At 39.4% G+C, this 19440-nt stretch overlaps 1 protein-coding gene across 1 annotated transcript in view; it reads left to right on the forward strand.

The window, feature by feature from the left end:
* LOC145987887 (myosin-VIIa-like) overlaps positions 1-19440 on the forward strand; it is a 197887-nt gene that overhangs the window by 19254 nt on the left and 159193 nt on the right. Inside the window, exon 2 of the mRNA XM_083122679.1 lies at positions 15467-15580. Within this exon, the coding sequence (XP_082978805.1) occupies positions 15467-15580 (114 nt within the window). The remainder of the gene's footprint in view (positions 1-15466; positions 15581-19440) is intronic.

Here is a 19440-nt window from a genome sequence, read left to right on the forward strand (position 1 = left end):
TATGACATTCAGTTTCATTTTTCTGTGTGTCATCTGGAAGGAGTCCATTCAGCAGAAAATTTGCAGTTTCGTTTATATCTCTTGCGTGCGATCCGTCGTCTTTTAACAACGTTGAAAAAACGTTTAATTTTCCCGACTGCAATTTTATAGCGGAGTCCCCATTTATCCTGCTGTAATTTTTGGGTGACGAAATTTGACCAATGTTTTGATTTAAACGAATTTAATTCATTTTCATATTCTTTTTTATCCGCTCTATAGATATCTAAATTTTTTGATCTGAATTCATGAATTCTTGTTTTTTGGTATAGTCTGCGTGCCTTCCTCATGGCTGTTCTTAGCTTGGTTAAATTTCTGTTCCAGGGTTTGATGTTTTGCTGTATTTGTATTATTGGTGTCGCTCTGTCGATTGCATTCTGTAGTGTCTTTTTAATCTCCATGGCCCATTCATCAAGCGATTTGTTGGAATTTATTTGTTGAGGCAGATCAATGGAATCGATCAGTAGCTGATTATTGGTTTTACCCCATTTACGTATCCGGTTTGATGATGTCTCGTTTTCTATAATGTTCGTGAAAATGTTAAAGGTGATTACTAGGGCTCGGAAGTTGAGGAAAAATCCTTTTTTTTCTTCCTAGTGTCCGAAGACGAGGCCCAACATAATATATGTTCATTTTGGGTCATTGTAGGCCAGAAAAAGGTGGGTTTTATTTGTCCTTTTTCGGCGTTCTTTGGCTTATTGGTCCTTTTTTAGCCTTTTTTTAGGTCTTAACGGCTTTTTTTTGCAACTTCACCTTCTTTTGACTACGTTTTTACTGCCCGTTCTCAATTCGAATCATCATCAGTTCATCACCTCTTAAACATCCTTTCTGTAGTAAAGAAATAAAAAAAGAAAGAAAGAAATATATTTGAACCATCCCTGAAACGAGAGAAAAACATTTTTGGATGACTGAAGCAGGTACGGTACAAGGTCCTTTAACAGTAACTTGTCTGGAAGGTCGCGCTGTAAGTGACAACTTTCTCTTGTTTTGAAGCTTTCAGCACGGTGTATACGATCAGACAGCACGCGCCTGCAAAGATCTCAAGTCAGATAACGAGGTGCCGCTCATATTCATTAAATGTGTAATTAAAACTGAAGTTATTAATTAATTTGGATCACATTTATATGTCCTTTTTTCCGTTTTTAGGTCCTTTTTTTTTTACATTTTTAGGTCTTTTTATAGGTCTTTTTTTTTGGCAATTTATAGGTCTTCAACTTTCGAGCCCTAGTGATTACATTGTGGTCGCTTGTGGTCTCCATGTCGTGCACTCTCCATCCTTGCACTTTTCCTAGAAGCTTGTTATTTAAGAGGGTTATGTCTATATCTCTGGATTCACCCGCTCTTCCTCTGTACGTTGGTGGGTTATCTGGTTGGTTTTGTACAAAGAGGTTATGTTCCGATATGAACTCCTCCACCTTTTCGCCGTTCGGGTCCGTCCCATGCCCGTACCACTAAGGCGAGGCAGCACTTGCATCAGCAGTAATTAAGATGCCTTTGTTATTGTAGGTATTACACGCGTCCCCCAATGTTTCCAAAAACCGTTCTACATTGAAGCTATATTGACAGTAACTGTTGATCAATATGAACGAGAATTTTTCTAATGAGATTTGTGCGACATTAATGTGTCTATTAGAGAATTGGGCTATTTTTGTAGGAACTATTTCCGTATTTAGTATTACTATAGCTGCCTTTGTATTTACGTTATGCTGAATAATTTTTGCCCCAATCGGCGCAAATGGGATTTTATTTTTGTATGTGAATGGTTCTTGTAATGCTAAAATGTCATTTTTTTATTTTTGGCAAAATCAAACATTTCCTTAGTGGCCAGTTTTGAGCCGTTGAGGTTTACTTGTGCAACTCTTATGTATTGATTGTCTATGGGAGTCTTGCTACCTGGAAGCACTGTGGCCATTCTTATGCAAAAATGTTTACTTGATTGGATTTGTATTAAGATCCACTATATACACAGAAGCTAATTGGGACGAGACCTACAGCTTATAGTGGAATCCTAGCCACTTAATGATATGTGCCTCTACCGGTGATCGAACTCGGGACTCCTTAATTTCAAGGCAGCAGTATTGCTGCTAGATAACGAGGGCGGGGAGGTCCAATTATAATCTTTCCAATTCTTAACATGTAAGAATTAGTTACTTTGTGTACTCTTTGATTCCTTAACGTCCTATTTCTCCCTTTTAATTATTTGCAACGATAAGGATAGATATAACGATGAAAATAATGAGAGAACATCGATAACACTCATACCATTGTCGGTACTCGAATGAGGAACTAACAAACAGAAAAGAACATTGACGGCTCTTTAGATGTTGAAAATTGTCCTACTTAAAAAATATCATTTTACACATCTGTTAGATTTATTCAATATAGCAATACGATTTGTGGAGCCTAATAATGTACGTACACGTTTAGCCAACAATTAAAGAACAATCGCACAGCCACTGAATACGTCGTCCACCTACGGGGCAGGTAACAGATTTCGTAGCAAGTTTGGCTGGCACTCATGATTGGCCCATTACGTAGTATCAAATGGTAGCCACTGCTATCCAGGCATATCTGCACATACCCCCTCCCCTCTATTTTAGAACACATCGTATTAAAAGTAACTTTGCGATCTAACTGAACTAGAAAATGTACTTGAACATTGTAGTTGCCTCAATGGAATTTTAATAATGGGAAATGTAACCTTAAACTTTTTAAGTTTTTGGACAAAATGCATCTACCGTACTACAAAAATCTGGGGGGCTGACGCCAGTTTTGGGGGGCTGAGGCCCTCCTGTACCGCCGTCCCTGCAAATGTGGTTAATTTACATTTTTTTTGTTGTTTCCTCCCCCATTCTACCGTATGTTATTCTCGATTGTGAGAATTAATTTATGGAATACGGAAAGGTCAACTAGCCTCATACTAGGTGATTAACTTGAATTTAACATTGGGGGCGGGGGGCGTGAAAGGACCTTTATGGAGGCGTCACGTCAAATTTAGGAAACGAAACGATCGTAAAATAATATTTTGGGAGATATTTGGGGGAGTCTTAACAAAAACACAGATTTCTCTTGGTTTGGGGGACTCGGGGCAAATATTAGTTTGAAGAAACAATATCTTAGAATATAACCTATTTTTCTTTATTATTAATAATAATTGAAGAGCACACGGAAAGAACGGGTTAAGTCCATTTTATCAATTTTTCAGGAGAGCATTGTTTAACTTCAAAACGCTATAACTTCTACATTTATGTATCTAAAAAGTTGAAAGTTGTACACCATATGGAATGCTTATTTGTATTGTAAGAATTATTCTTATTCCTATTTTATTTTATTATTATTATTTTTTTTTTGTAAAATGGGGGGCGGTGGCGGTGGCGAACATTCCCTCTCCGAGATCCTTGAGGGAGGTCGCGGGAGACTTCCGCCGAGGATATATTTTATTTATCATCTATATATTGGAATGAAATACATCCCACATTGTGACATTTTGAGACACATACAAGAGAGGATCGTTGTACTCAAAAACCAATTTATTTTCATTTGTAATAAATGTCTTTTGTCTTTATTTTATCGAATTTATATAAATAATACTCTTATATGTGTCGCCAAACTTAGAATGGGTGGTTTACTAAGCAAAGGTTGTTACATTTTATGACATTGATGGCAGGACTGTAGTTCGCGGGCAAGGGTTGGACGCCGAAAGTTCGGGATAATCTATTTCAAAGTGGTCAACATATTTTCAGAATAACGTCCTATATCTTTAAAGATAACTACATCATTTTATTAAAACATTAAAGAAGTTTCCATGCAGATGCTAGTTTCGACAAATACATTAACAAGTTTTTAATAAAGGCATATCATTAACATGATTGGGATAGCTAATTGACAAATCAACTTCGTAGGTAGGGACGTAGCTAGGTTGATCAGTTCGGGGGAGCCCAAAACTTAAGATTTTTTCCTATCAAACCATTAAAAACTAACAAACTATTAATATATCATATAGGCCTACATAAGTATATGTATAGTATGTATGTATATATATATGTATATATATATGTATATATATATATATATATATATATATATATATATATATATATAAATTATATAAATTTACGGATATAGACTCGCGAAATCCACGGCCATTATTCGGGAATCTAAATGCATAATGAACTTATTAACTTAATGGCATCTAGACAGTCTTGAAAAATTCATGTATTTTCTCTTATGTCAGATTTTTGAGACACCAAGAACAATGTCATTAGTCCTTACTCCTTAGATTTGTAAATTTGCTCGAAGAAAATTGAGAAGTAGAGAAAACCCTCTTCCGTTAGTTTAGATATAAAAAAGTGCAGGAATCAGGTGCACAAGTATGACAACGGTGCGAAAATGAAATGTTTGTGTAATGAGTTCAAGATAGGCATCCCATGTATATTGTTTATACCAGAATCGAATCCGGCGGCCTTTAGTGCAAGGCGACACCCTTAACCACAATTCTATGGGACATGCAAGAGTCTTTTGTGGCGTCTTACTGTACACATTGGAGAATGATGACGATATATATGAAATTTTATGCAAAGAACTAATTTCTTAAAAGTAATCCTCTTTGCGCGTGCAAAACTGAATATATGATGGCAATAGAAACAACAAAATTCCAGCGCGTTCAAATTATTGCGCTCTAGTCTTTCGAGGTTCGATCCCTGGTAGGAACTCCAAAATTTCTGTGATGGCCTAACATCGTGAGGACAATTGGGAAGCTACTACAAATCAATATGTAAGCGAATTCAAATCTCAAAACTAGATGGGACTCGATGTGATGACCACGCGTCACCGAATGGAAAAACACTTCGGAGGCTTTTTCCTTCAAAATTAATTTTACTGAATAACTGTAGTTTTCTTTAGAGGACCTAAACATGGCTTTTTTGCACAGTACAATGTTGTTGTCTTTAACCCTACTTTTATAGTTTTTCATTCAAAGGATTCCACTCCCGAAACATGAGCATAACGCACTACTAAACCAGAGGTCCAAGGTTCTGACCTTGGACAGGTGTGGTTGCATCATGTCTCGCATCGCTATTCCTTCGGATCATCATTCAATCTCATCGTCGGATTTAACCCAAGATGTAGAAAAGCGGCGTAAAATAACGAAATAGAAATTATTGATTGACTTGGTTCATTTTACGATTTTACGTCACTTTTCTGACACTTTTTGGCTAATCGTGAAGATGAGAATGAGTTAAGATTAACTTGATGAAAGGACCATCACAAAGAAGACACATTCTCAGGCCGGAATTCGAACACGGGACATTCTGCTTCGTAGCGTAACCTGCTAACCACTCCACCACGGAGTTGTCGGCCCAAATAGAAATGAAAATTAGAAAATGCCGTCTTGAATTTGCAGGAACCGAGTTCACCAGCAAGGGCAAAAGATTTTCGCTCCCACTAGGATAGACAAATAACAGAAAATGCTTGATAAGTAATTTGGTTCTCCATATTTCATGATATTATTATGGAAGTAACTATTATTCGCTATATAACTTTGAATTAATTTTATTTGTATGTGTAGTGAACTTTCCCGCCTAAGCAGCAGCCACAGCGTATGTATTTGTGGGTGGAGGCCAGAGTTGTTAAAGGTCCAGGAATATTAAATAAATTCAATTCCCATCCAGGAGAGATAATCAGCAAGCATAAATGGGTTCTGAACCGTAAGGAACCTCTTCATCTGTAACGTTTTCAATTGGTCCATGAATTTTTTTCCAGATGAATTTAATTTCGGTCCAGGAACCTTATTTCCTGAAGAATTTAAATACGGTCAACGAACATTTTTTTCCGGATCTGTTTAAATAGGGTCAAAGTTCCGCATTGAAATGAAACAATTCGCAACTTGGTACGAATTTAGATTGTGCGAGAGAAAAGGTTCCGGTCCTATAACGGAATCCTATAGAACAAATAAGAATGTATGCGTTCCCTAATCTTTAACAATCCCAGGGTTGTTAATGGTCCAGGTATTGTAAATAAATTCATTTCCCATCCGGGAGAGAAAATCAGCAAGTGTAAATGGGTTCTAGGCCTCAATTCGGTCCAGGAACCTTTTTTTCATATGAATTTAAATACGGTGCAGGAACTCTTTTTTTCGGTAAAATTTAAATACGGTCCAGGAACCTTGTTTTTTTTGGCTGAATTTAAACACTGTCCAAGAACCTTTTTTCCAGGATCAATTAAAATTCGGTGCAGGAATATTTTCAGGATCAATTTAAATATGATCCAGTAACCTTTTTTTAATGGAACAATACACTAGTAGGACCGAATTTAAATTGTGCGAGAAGAAAGGTTCCGGTCCTGCAACGGAACCCAATAAAACACATAGAAGTTATAGGTAGATGTACCTTTGACAACCCCAGTGAAGGCTAAATGAAGAAAAATCACAAAATATGCAGAATTTTGAAACATTATTTCTAGAGCATGCACACTACTATATAAAGTTGTCTACCCCCGTGGCGGAGTGGTTAGCACATCGTTCTACGATGCCAGGTGTGCCGGGTTTGAATTCCGGACTGAGCATGGGTGTTTGTGAGTGTACATTGATCAATTTAATCATATCCTCACTCATCCCCATCTTCGCAATTAGCCAAATGTGGCAGAAGAGCAAAGTAAAATGAACCAAATCAATCGAAATTTCACTCGCAATGCATGAAAATGAAATCTGAAGCATTCCGTGATCCTACCGGAATCTCACGTTTACAGAAGCTAACTATAAAACCACTTCTCGGATCAAACTCTTCTTCGAACTAGCTGACAGTTGTCGACCAATCAACACAGTAGGGCAAAAAGAAGCAGAAGGATACAAAGTCGGTACATTACAAAGCCTTATTATGGCCTTTCCCTTCATTGCAGGTTATGAGCACAAGGGTTGAGTGTGGGAACCTGAAGGAACCGCGACATCTTTGTCATTCATCTCCCGCCAGAAAAGGGACAAACAGTAGAATTTTGTCTCTTGCAATTTGAAAAGCCTATGTCCATGCTGAACCATAAAGTAATTAACCCAGAAAGTCCTAGCTACCTGCAGTGCGTTTCGGCGCGGCCGATAACCAGAGCCAGATGAAGAGAAGATTTTGTGGGTAGGGGGTGACTTGGCTTAGGCCCCCTGGTGTGCACGAAGGGAAAGTGTGTTTACAAAAGGTCCCCGACTTCCCAGAAAGGGACGGCCCATAAAATCACTGCATTTTCTACCAATGCATCCGTTTGTGTTCAACCAAAGTGTATGTCACCGTAGGATGCGAGCGCTTCGAGTTCTGTCGGTTGCGGGACTTCTTGAGTCTTTTGTCAACATGGTGCCAATCAGAGTTTCTTTCTGCCAAGGTCGTTGCATCTATGAATCGGCTCTTCAGCTTGAGTGGCAAAAGACATGTTGTACCGAGGAAAGTTGCACCGGAAAAATTACCTTCTTAAATACGATGAAACCTGTAAAACATCCACAGATATTTATTTGGGGGTGGTCCACTGGTCCCTTTGACAAAACATCAATATTGTAAAAATTCTTCGAATGGACTGTATAAAACATTGCAATACTCCAAAAACTGAACCTGCTCTGCAACACAAGGAAAATGCCTCATTTAGCAATCAATGTGCCTTTGATAAGTTGGTAAGTTCAGTATGGCACTACATTTTAAATAATGCTGATGGAATAAATCAATAAAGTTTGTTAAATGACAACGACTCTTTACCACAAGAATATAATTGTTCTTTAGGGATATCCCCAATAACAGTTGGGGGTTCGACGTGCTGACCCCACGTCACCCCGTTACTGGTTAAAGATCTCCACACCTCTATTTAGGATTGTGGGAGGGACTGGCAGTCGGGAGATAGACCAAGGTCCTTCCAGGGCTGTCGAACCACGGGTTATTATTTATTTATAGATGCTTAAATATATGTGCAACCTCACATGTCTTTCCAGTGACTTATTGCAAGGGTTTGTTATTGTACTTGACTCAACAAAATAAGCTTACTGTGTGAGGCAGATTCATACGAACCAAAAATACCCAAAATAATAATAATAATAATAATAATAATAATAATAATTTACTTCAAAATTACAAAAATGTATTTACTTGTTCTTGTTTAAATTTTCGATTCTTCGAAAAGTTTGTTAAGGAGTTGAGTTGGTGATTTTAAGTCCACTTTATGCACAGGAAGGCAAATCGGGACTGGACCTACAGTTTAAAGTAAGATCTGGACCACTGTGTACCTCCACTCATGTATCGAACCCGGGACCCTTCGATTACAAGGCAACAACGCTATCACTGCGCAATCGGGGAGGCATCATTTGTTAAGGAGGATTCTCAAAATCGGTCTTCACGATATCGAGAGAAATATGCGACTCGAGAAATCGTACAGTTTGTGAAGATATTTACATTTAACACGTTGCGTGTTTTAGACTGTTTCAATAGTAGAATAGATATTTGGTGCGAGTAATACTACTTACCTGGAGATATGAGGCATCCTGCCACCATTATACTTATTTAGCGTGTATTGCGCTCTGATTCGGGACCAGTTGTAACTGTTTGCATATATGTCGTTTACCGCTGCACAAGCGGTCGTTCTTCAATCTACTCAAGCTCAAAAGATTGTTTGGACGCAACGGCAACACTCAATGCCCCTGCCTGTTGTGGACCTGCGACTGCTACGGGTGGAAAGATAGCTCCCTCAAAATTCCGAGAAACAACAAAGTTCTAGGTCCCTACATTGACATCCACTATAGCTAGAACCAGGAAAACGAGAAAGAAATGTGGTTTTGGGTTCGTGCCACTCAAATTAAAAACAGTGTTTCTAGCAAAGAAAAAAATACTGAAAAACTATTTTGCAATATTTGTCATGAATGTAAAATTTTCAGCAAATGTAGAACAGTTTGCCGGGGCCACGTGAACGTTTCGGGGGGCCAGTGCCCCCCAGGCCCCCCCCCCCTAACGACGTCCCTGTTCGTAGGCATTGTATTGCTAATTCACTTCATCTTAGTATTTATTTATGTACTAGCTGATTGCCCGTCGTTGCCCGGGTATTTATTTATCCCAATCTTCTATTAGACAGGAATATAATGAATTTTAACTATAGTGCAAAATGAACTTGGAATTGAACGGCATTGGGAGTGTCACTATTCATCAGCAGCCCCGAAAGCTATGGATTCCACACTAATGTCCGTCGTTTCACATGTCACCCCTTCCCACCCCCACCCCTAGGGGTGTCTTGGAATTGAAGGGCATTGTGAGTGTCACAATTCATCTTAGCGACCTCGGCAACTACGGATTCCATAATAATATCGCTCATTTTCGATTATTTTTACATGTCACCCCTTCCCACCCCCTGCCCTATGAGTGCCAAGGGTGTCTTGGAGTAGAACGGCATTGGGAGATTCACTATTCATCTTAGCGACCCCGAAAACTATGGATTCCACACTAATATTGGTCGTTTTACATGTCACCCCTTCCCACCCTCACCACTAGGGGTGCCAGGGGTGTCTTGGAGTTGAACGGCATTGGGAGAGTCACTATTAGTCTTAGTGACACACATACATCCATTTTTATATATTAGATTTTACGACATTGATTACATGGCGAAGTTAACACTGTAATGCATTCTCTTAATTACAATCTTTAATTACTTCTGTTTACTAATAAAAAATGGGGACAATTTAAAACATAATAGAATAAAAGAAAAAGCAATACAATTGCTAATGTGCCGACACACACGTACACACAAAGAAAGTAATTTCTTAAGCATTTTCGCTAAAACCTAATCCAAATATTATAAATTCAGGATTCACCTATGTCTAATAGTATTGCTGTTTAATAGTAGCTGTGAATTGTATGCTTATGTCTTTCTGTATACACGCCACCTTCACTCTCTCCCGCGAATCTCTGGAGCGAACGAACGAAAGGAAGTCTCCGTGCAAGTAGTGGCTCGGTCAACGAACAGGTGCGAGGAAACAGTATCGCGTGGGGAAAAGCGACTATAACTACCAGCCTTTGCAGCAGCGTGTACTGCTTCGTTCCGTCCACTCTCTTTCACCCCTTCTCTACCGTTATGCACAGCCTTGCTCCATTGATTACCGAGATATAGTATAGTCTGGAAAGTCAAATAGCTATTTAACATGTGGAGTTTTCATTGTTTCTTGAACTTCACGATTGAAGAAGAGGCGTATATTTCGGGTGCACCTATAGATTTTTGAGTTAGGGGATTTTCTTGTGAAGTACGAGGAACGTTCAGTATGCTCTGATACTCGCCCCCTCCCCCTCATGTAGAATCATAATTTTAACATGCGTAGAAAGTAGACATCTTGTGATGACTTTATGCCGAATTGCAAGATGTTTTACCTTGTACTTTTCCCTTGGCAGATGTTGACAGTAGAGCATCTGTATGAACGTGGTGAAAATGGAAAATAGTGAGGTTCGTGCTGTCATCAAGTACTTCAAATTGAAAAACCTACAGCCAAAGGAAATTCATGAGGACTTGGTACAAACATTAGGGCAGTCTGCTCCATCATATCCCACCGTTGCGAGATGCTGCCGAGAATTCAGCTGTGGCAGACAGTCTTGCGAAGATGCCCGTGCAGGTGGGCCACCAGTAACAGTGACCACCGAGGAAAACATTGAGAAGATCCTTGACATGGTTGAGGCAGACAGACGAGTCACCATCAGGTATTTAGCAGAGAGTACAGGGTTGTCAACTGGCACAGTTCAACATCTTAACTAATCTTTTGTGTATGAAGAAAGTTTCGGCACGAAGGGTCCCGCGAAACCTGAATGCTGATCAGAAGAGAAGCAGAGTGACATGTTCAAGGCAACTTTTGGACATGTGTCGCGCAGATCCAGAGGACTTTTGACCAGATTTGTGATGGTGGACGAACCATGGGTCCACCACTTTGACCCCGAATCCATACAAAGCTCCATGCAATGGAAGCACACCAGCTCCACAACTCCGAAGAAATTTCGTGTTCAACTGTCAGCCAGAAAGGCTATGGCAACATTCTGGGATGCCAAGGGGATACTGCTGTTGGATTATCTGGAACATGGAACCACCATTATGGGCCAGTATTACTCTGGCCTTATGCAAAAAATTGCGAGCTGCAATAAAGAGCAAGATACGAGGAATATTGACACAAGGAGTGCTGCTGCAGCAGCACACTGCTCCCGTCCACAAGTCCGGTGTTGCCATGGCTGCGATTCATACAGCTGGATTTGAATTGGTGCCTCATCCCCCCTATTCGCCTGACCTAGCCCCAAGTGCCTTCCACTTGTTTCCACATTTGAAGCAGCATCTCCGTGAGCAGATTTTTTGGGATGACAATGCCGTCATGGATGCTGTGAATGCATGGTTGCAGGAGCAAGAGGACATCTTCTTCCAACAGGGTACAGAAGCTTTGGAGTGGCGATGGACAAAGTACATTGAAAGGGCAGGGGACTATGTTGAAAAATAACCATATTTCCATTTCTGTTATATTTTGTTTTCTTGGTGAGTATTAGAGCATACTGAACGCCCCTTGTAGGTTGGGGGCCATTAAGAAAAATACACAAAACGACAATCATAAATTACGCATATTTGAGCAACTAATGGCATAATTACAATATTAATAGTGTAATTCTATGTCTTTAGTTGCAATCAGAACCGGATTAAAGCCATGACCCATATTCTTTCTTTATGATTGATTTAATTAAATAAAAGATATCACAAAAATTAAGATGGAACAATTTTACAATGCCACCCAGAAGAAAATTTCCATTGTTTGTTTACTATGATATCGAATGGTGCAACACTCACTACAGTGCGCCTCGCCAAAACATATGGAAGCGGCGTGTGGAATTTCCATGGGAGATGTCTGAATGTTTCTGAACTTTTTTCCATTCTGGGCGACTCCGAATTCATTCTCGTGTCATTTCGGCATTCCTCGCCAACAAAAGGCAAATGTTATAATTTCCTAACACATGGCTGTTCGGCAGACCCTGGCTTTTCTGAGCACAATATTGAGCGATAAGCCTAACAATCGAGGCCGGATCTACAAGCCACAAAACCCCGCAGTGCGGGGAGGCCCGGAGACAAGTAATCCTGTAGAGGTACCTCACTCAGCCATTGGCATAGTATAGGCTTCGTCCTATGCTTATGTAAAAAATAAACTTAGTTTCTCAGGGGTATAGAAACAAATACAATACGAGAGGTAAAGGTAAGGTTCCCTGTGCATAAAGCACATGTAGGCACATTTAGGATATGTGGGCCCCTCATATTTTCGATGTTGGCCATCTTGGAGTTGATGTGATCCGCATCATGCTGTGGCTGCCCTTAACCCCCCGTACCATTTGATTTGAGGCTGGGTGGCCACTAAAGTCGCTTTTTGCGGGGACAAAGCCGGAAAAATTCCGACCTTAGTCACCCAACCCAGGTTTCCCACGTGGTAGGCAGACTAGAATCAAACCAGGCTAGAATTTCATGAGAAATGCAGTGGTGAAGGTTTCTTCAACCTATCTTTAATCAGGAAAAAGTTACAACTGCATGATTGTAACAAATGTATCATTTTCCAGGTGTGAGAAAACAGTGTCATATGTATATCACATCACCCCCTTCCCATTCAAAAATTTTGAGTTGAATTCAATATGGCGAACGCCCTCTTGGAACATACCAATGTGGCTCCCCCTAAGCCTAACCTGTTTCTATCATAACCAATTGTACCCAGCCTAACTCCTACACTTTTAATGGGGGGGTGTTCAGGGACTTTTGAATCACCCTCTAGGTGTTAACATGAGATCAAGAATTACACACACACATACATTATATATATATATACTATATATATGTGTGTGTATGTATGTGTGTGTGTGTGTGTGTAAAGGTAGGTAGGTAGAGGAGGGGGCCTTTGGTAATATTTTGCAGGGGGCCCAAGATTTGTAGATCCGGCACTGCTAACAATCCTCAGGCTTTCATTACATATGCTGAAAATATGTGGTCTGTAGCAGCTTCAAGAAGCAAAATCATATAATTCGTATTACACCTCCTCAGTATGATATATAAAATGTAGTAATTCAAATAATCAATCCAGCAATTAGATCAATAATTTTTGGTGACTTGTGCAAACTGTACCCGCGAGATGCTTATATTTTGTTGAAGATTAGGCACACACATGAGATGTACTACGTAGATTTTCAGGCGAGGCCAGGCTGGCTCGGAAGGTCAGTGGTAGAGCACTGGCACGGTATGCCAGAGACCCGGGTTCGAGTCCTGGTCGAGCCTGCATTTTTTGCTGAAAATTTCTATGTAGTTATATTTTGTTGTTTCAATACAGATGGAAGAATTTAGTTATTCTAATGGAAGTGCTAATTTGAAAACATTAAACATGTGTTAGTAGCAGTGATTGGATGCCAAACTGGGGTTTTCAGTTGTCTTAGTGTGTGAATAACAGAAAATCCCAGCAGTGTGTTACCAGAATATATCTCTGTCATGTGTAAATTTCTGTTGCATATTCTGACTTTGTTGTCTTAAAAAAAGGAAGGAGCAGATTTGCATGGCACCCTAAGTTTCAGCCGTCCTAGCCTGCCCCTTACTATGGGCCTGTGAAGAGGTCTGGAAGTAGATATGGAAATCTTTAGTTTTTCCTTTTGGCAGCAGTCTACCCAAAATTGATTGAGCACTTAAGAAGACAGCTGGAGGTGCTCCTCCTTCAAGACTGACTGTTCACATTATAATAATCATCATCATAAGATGTGTGAAACAAACTTTGTAAAATTTTATATATTGGCTGGGTGGGGGAGGGATGTATAGAGCAACGACAAGGAAAAGAACCTTCAATGAAAAGTCTGTGCAGCTTCCCTTCTTCTGTTCAGCTCGGGTCATAAGGAAGCATGCTCCACTCTCCTCCTCCCCTCCATGTGGGAGCACGTTGCACAGGAGTCGTAGGTCTGCACAGGTTTTTTTGCTTGTGGTTCCACTATACCTACCATTGTTTTTTTGAAGGTTCCTTCAAGTGGTAGCACAAAACACTTTCTAGTTTACTTAGTTTCATACATTACAGGGAATTTAGTCTGCACATAGCATTGTTTATTTTACAACTATAGATAATGAGCCACTTTCACAAGAATACATGTAAGAATGTTCTTGTCCTGCTACATCTAAATAGACAAACAATAAGCAATTCTCAACACAGAACTATATCTCATCCATGGTGGAAAACAAAGGACTGCTGAGTGACTACAAGTTATGAATAGCTTTCTACTTTCATTATCAAAATATTATATTTTCAGTATGTGCTGTGACTGAAATATTTGAAAAGAAACACTGTTACATGTCATTTATTTTACACTCTAGAATTTACAGCATTCTCTTGAAAGTTGTCTTAACAGGAGAAAGTAGTTCTTAAAACTGATTTTCACTCAATTTTTCATGGTTGGGCAAGTGTTGGCAACAACTGTTGGCCCAACATTTAACCTAAAATCAACCACAATTTGCCAACCAATATAAACCCAACCTTTCCCATGTAAAAACTGTAGTTGGCCCAATGGTTCTGATTATTTGGGAAATTTCTCTAGAGAGGATACCATCCCCTCTCATTTCACTCAATGGGCAGTAGTTTGCTTTGAACCATGTTTTGCACGGTGATTAGAAACCCAATTGCCAACTACACACAAATAAGCCTGCCTCATTAAAAGATCAATATTGTGGTATGTGGCCTGCAATTCCTGTCCTAGCTCATTTTCTGTCTTAAGCTAACTCTGCAGGTAAGAAAGTTGATGGCCCCTGACTTCCACGAGACATGGTGGAAAAATGCAAGTCACTGAGTGGCAATTATGAATTGTGCTGTATGTGCATTAGGGTGTGTTAGTGAGGGAACAAAGGAAGGCAGCTCATGCACCACAAAATGAGCAGCTATGGGCTTTCCCATATCTAAGTCCAACCTATAATTCAATAAATGTTACCATTGCTCTCTAGTAATGAGTGTTTTAGATGTAGAGTTATATGGAAATGGCATCGAATATTATGAGGTACATTTCTCTATTCAGGCTACCCCAAAGATTTCATGCAATATACACTATCTTCAGTGTCATAGTAAGCAAGAAATATTTCAATAAAAAGGTACATTGATATCAAGGTACACTGCTTTCAATTGATACAGTTCAAGCAATGTGCATATTAACGGGTAAAGCAACTGACAATTCACTATTGAGCAGCACCAACTTACAACAATGAACTATCGACCATTTCACATTTGCATTCACATAAAAAAACCTGGTGCTGGTTAAGACTGGAGGTAATCCCAAACTGGGACTTGTCTAACAAATATGTTCACCAGACATTAACAAAACAGCCCAAGGAAATTTCTTACAACTGGATTTAAATGTGGTTATGTGAATGATGAAATTTACATTTAATTACATATCTTTTTATATATTTTCAGGGTGATCATATTTGGATTGAACCCGTTTCGAGCAGTGAATTTGAAGTGGCAATTGGAGCCAAAGTAATTGCAGCAGATGGAAAAAGGATTCAAGTTATTGATGACAACAAGAAGGTAATATTTTATACATTTAAAGTATAGAAAAACGTGCAAAGTAAGATTGCTTAATCTTTTTTAAATGGGGAATTTTGATGAAGAATAATTGTTTGTTTCTATTTCATTTTGGGCTTTTGGCAAAAAATTATTTAATCAAATGATGATGTAATTACGGCACAAATTCCACTGAATTTTATTTACCCAAAATTCATTCATAATGATACAGAAGACTTCCTCAGGAATCACTACCAGATACACAACACCTGCATCCTGACCTGCATCCTGCCTGTATGTACATGGTAAGAATACTACAATGCACAGGCATTGTGGACTACGGTTATTTTTCCGCATACTGTTTTCCCTGGTGATCTTGGAGGAAAGTTTAACCTTAGTGCATGCTGGAGTTCACCCCTCTATCCTGGAGGGTCAGTCCAGGATGATGAGTCAGAGGTAGAGTAATTACAATTACTGTACAACTAGGAGGAGGAGAGGGTAAGCATTTTTCACAGAATCAACTAGTTTGTGGATTGAACCTTGGTGTTGGGTCAGAGCAGTGATCCTGTTGACTGGCCAGAAGTGTGTCGTTCTTCTGGATGGTGAACTTTGGATCAGGGTCCATGGCTTCTGGTGTCCCTGTATTGAAATCAGCTTCTAATATTTTGGCTCTTCTTCTCGATACCTGCAGCACTAGCACTCCAGCCTGATATATTGCCTTTCACTGCAGGTTGTTCATGGCATACAGCCAGATGGCCAGATTTGTTACAACTTGCTTGTAAGACCAGAACAATGTAATACGTTTAGATACAGAAGCGCTGGGTGGCCAGCAAAATTGCACAGTCTTATTGCAATTCATATGTTTCAAAGCAAATACTGGTCATAGGGCAGAAAGATTACAGTGGAACCTCGATTTTAAGTTTTTCAGGAGATCAAGCTGAAAATACTTAAAATGTGGGAAAATGTAAAATCGAGGAGAATTTTATAATATTTTGGTATATTGTGCCCATCAATATTGAATGTATAACGCAGGAAAATGTAAAATTCGGAAACATAAAATCAGGGTTCCAATGTATAGAGGCTGCATCTGTAGATATATCCCAAGTAACCAAAAGTGCTTGGCCCAACGTTGACACAACCATACTGAAAATGGTTGGCCAACAGTTCGCCCAGCACAAAAACAACGTTGGCCAACGGTAATTTTGGCCGTGGTTCCAACATTGGGTCAATGTGTGGTTTTTACGTTGGCCCATCGTATGGTTTTACTACATTGGCCCAACGTATGGTTTAACTACGTTGGCTTAACGTATGGGTTTACTACATCGGCCCAACGTATGGTTTTACTACGTTGACCCAACGTATAGTTTACGTTAGCCCAACGTACTGAAAACTAAAAAATGGATAGGTTTGTTTTCTGATATATACATAATTTATGTGAGGCCAAATGTAAACAATATTTTAAGTTATTTATGAAAATAAAAAAAATATACAGCACTTTTTTCAGTCACATGGTATCATTGTTTTCAAGGCACCATACCTTCAAATGGTAGCACAAAAGACTTCTAGAGTTTACTTAGTTTTCCATCTTTCATGGAATTTAGTCTGCACGTAACATTGTTTAACCACCTTCACAATAATACCTGTAAGAATGTTCTTGTTCTACTACAGTAAAAGAGACAAACAATAAGTAATTCCCAACACATTTTTCACCCATGGTGGCTGACAAAGGACTGGTGAGTGACTGCAAGTTAAAAATAGCTTCTACTTTCATTAAAAATATATTATATTTCCAACATGTGCTGTGACTGAAATATTCGAAAAGAAACATTGTTACATGTGACATATTTTACACTCTAGAATTTTCAGCATTCTCCTGAAAGTTGTCTTAGCATTAAAAAGTTGTTTATAAAACTGATATTGACTCACATTTCCACGGTTAGGCAAACGTTGGCAACCACCATTGGCCCAACATCAATTTGCCAACCAACGTAAAGCCAACCTTTCCCACGTAAAAACTGACATTGGCCCAACCGTAGTGGTTACTTGGGATGGTGTCACGTCTGCTTCAGGTGAAATCACCACACTCCAGAAATGGTGAAGCTCGTTTTAAATTTTGTTACGTGTGGATTCATGCCATCCTCTTTACACCACCCCTTTAACTTCACTGTTAAATATTAAGTGAATAGAAACTGGGAGTCATTTCTAAAACAATTGAAACTTGTGCTTATTCTGTTCAGTGGCATAGCATGGACATTTCGGGTGGGAACGCCAAGTCCAAAGGAAGGGTTGGCCCTTTCTTGCTTAATAATTTACTTATGGTATTAGCCGCCACAGGTATTGTTTATTGGCCTGAAGTCAGCTTGGTTTTCAATAAAACATCATCCATGCATGTTTTAGCTAGAAAATTAGATGCCTCACTATGCCACAAATGTTTTGAACTCTGGTGTTTTATACCTTTTTTATATCTTTCTGCATGACGCAAGTCATTAAGAAACCTGCCTGAATCACAAATGCCTCTGCACAACAGTAGACGTCATTGTTGTGGATGATCCAACTACTGATTGATTTGGTTTATTTTACTTTGCTTTTCTACCACTTTTGGTTAATCGCGAATATGAATATGTGATAATATTGATGAAGGGATACTGACAAAGAACACCCGTGCTCACGCCGGGATTCGAACCAGGGACCTCTGTCGTCTTGGCGCACTGTCCAAAGCACTCTGACACGGAGGTGGGTGGATGATCCAAATATCGTACACTCTACTGACGTAACAGTGCCGATTGGTAATTCAGACCACTGTTTATTACATCTTGAGAATGCTGATAAACATTTTAAAATAATTTTGTCCAGAGACCATTCGATGTTAAGAGTTTTCAAATGAATGCTAAACATTTCCATTGACACAATATTAAGCAGTTAGATAATAACGAAAAAGTAATAATAAAAAAATAATAGTTTTGTGGGTTAAGTGGTAGAGCAGCCACAGGCTGAATTTCTTCCACGAGGACTTCACCAAATTATTTGACAAAAACTGTGTTGATCTTTTAGTTTCTAATGCACATCGCTGTTCGTGCGATAAATTATACAATGCAGTGGCCATTAAGAAGCGGTGTATTTGAGATTGGTAAACTTACGTCAGTCAATATTGCTTATTGTAGCACGAGTTGCATGAGCGCGAAGAACCAGGTAGGAACTCTAGCGCTGTCGTCTGCTTCAGAAGGCAGGAAGGGTCACATGAACCAATCACGGTAGACCGATCTCTGCTGCTCCGTACGCTGGCGTATGAGAGAGCATTTACGCGCATGCTGTAGACATCGGAGCTTTCCCTCCAGAAAGGCAGCAAGGAATATAGAGTCTTTTACGCCGAACCTGCTCGGTGTCCGGCCAGGAAAGACATTGAAAAAAGATGCTAGAGCGAGTGTTGAGAGTGGAGCGTTGAAAGCGGATTGCGAAAAATAGCTATTATAATGCCATGAAGGTCAAACATATATGAAATTAGTAAAGTTTTACTTTATATTCACACCATTTATGCATTTTTGAAATTTTAAATCTGGGAACGCCGGGCGTACGGGCGTAATATAACGCTACGCCACTGATTCTGTTGAAGATTAAGTTAAGAACAAGATTACTCACTGGGTAAGGTGTTGCAATATATTAAGGTTGAGCCAAGCTTTCTTTCGATACATTACACACCTTTCTGGCAGTGACACGCTGTTACTGCATTTACCTACAGATGAACTTGCAGTTAAACAGCTGACTACATCTATGGCTACCCTGGAATCCTTCCTTCCTGAAGCAGCCAGCAGGGAAACAGGATTTTGTCAATATGACCATTCTGTGTTATTATTGGCTGCCGGAAGCTATCTTGACCCAGGTATATA

Source organism: Lepisma saccharinum, chromosome 5 (assembly GCF_977018435.1).
Source record: "Lepisma saccharinum chromosome 5, izLepSacc3.1, whole genome shotgun sequence".
Taxonomy (NCBI): domain Eukaryota; kingdom Metazoa; phylum Arthropoda; class Insecta; order Zygentoma; family Lepismatidae; genus Lepisma; species Lepisma saccharinum.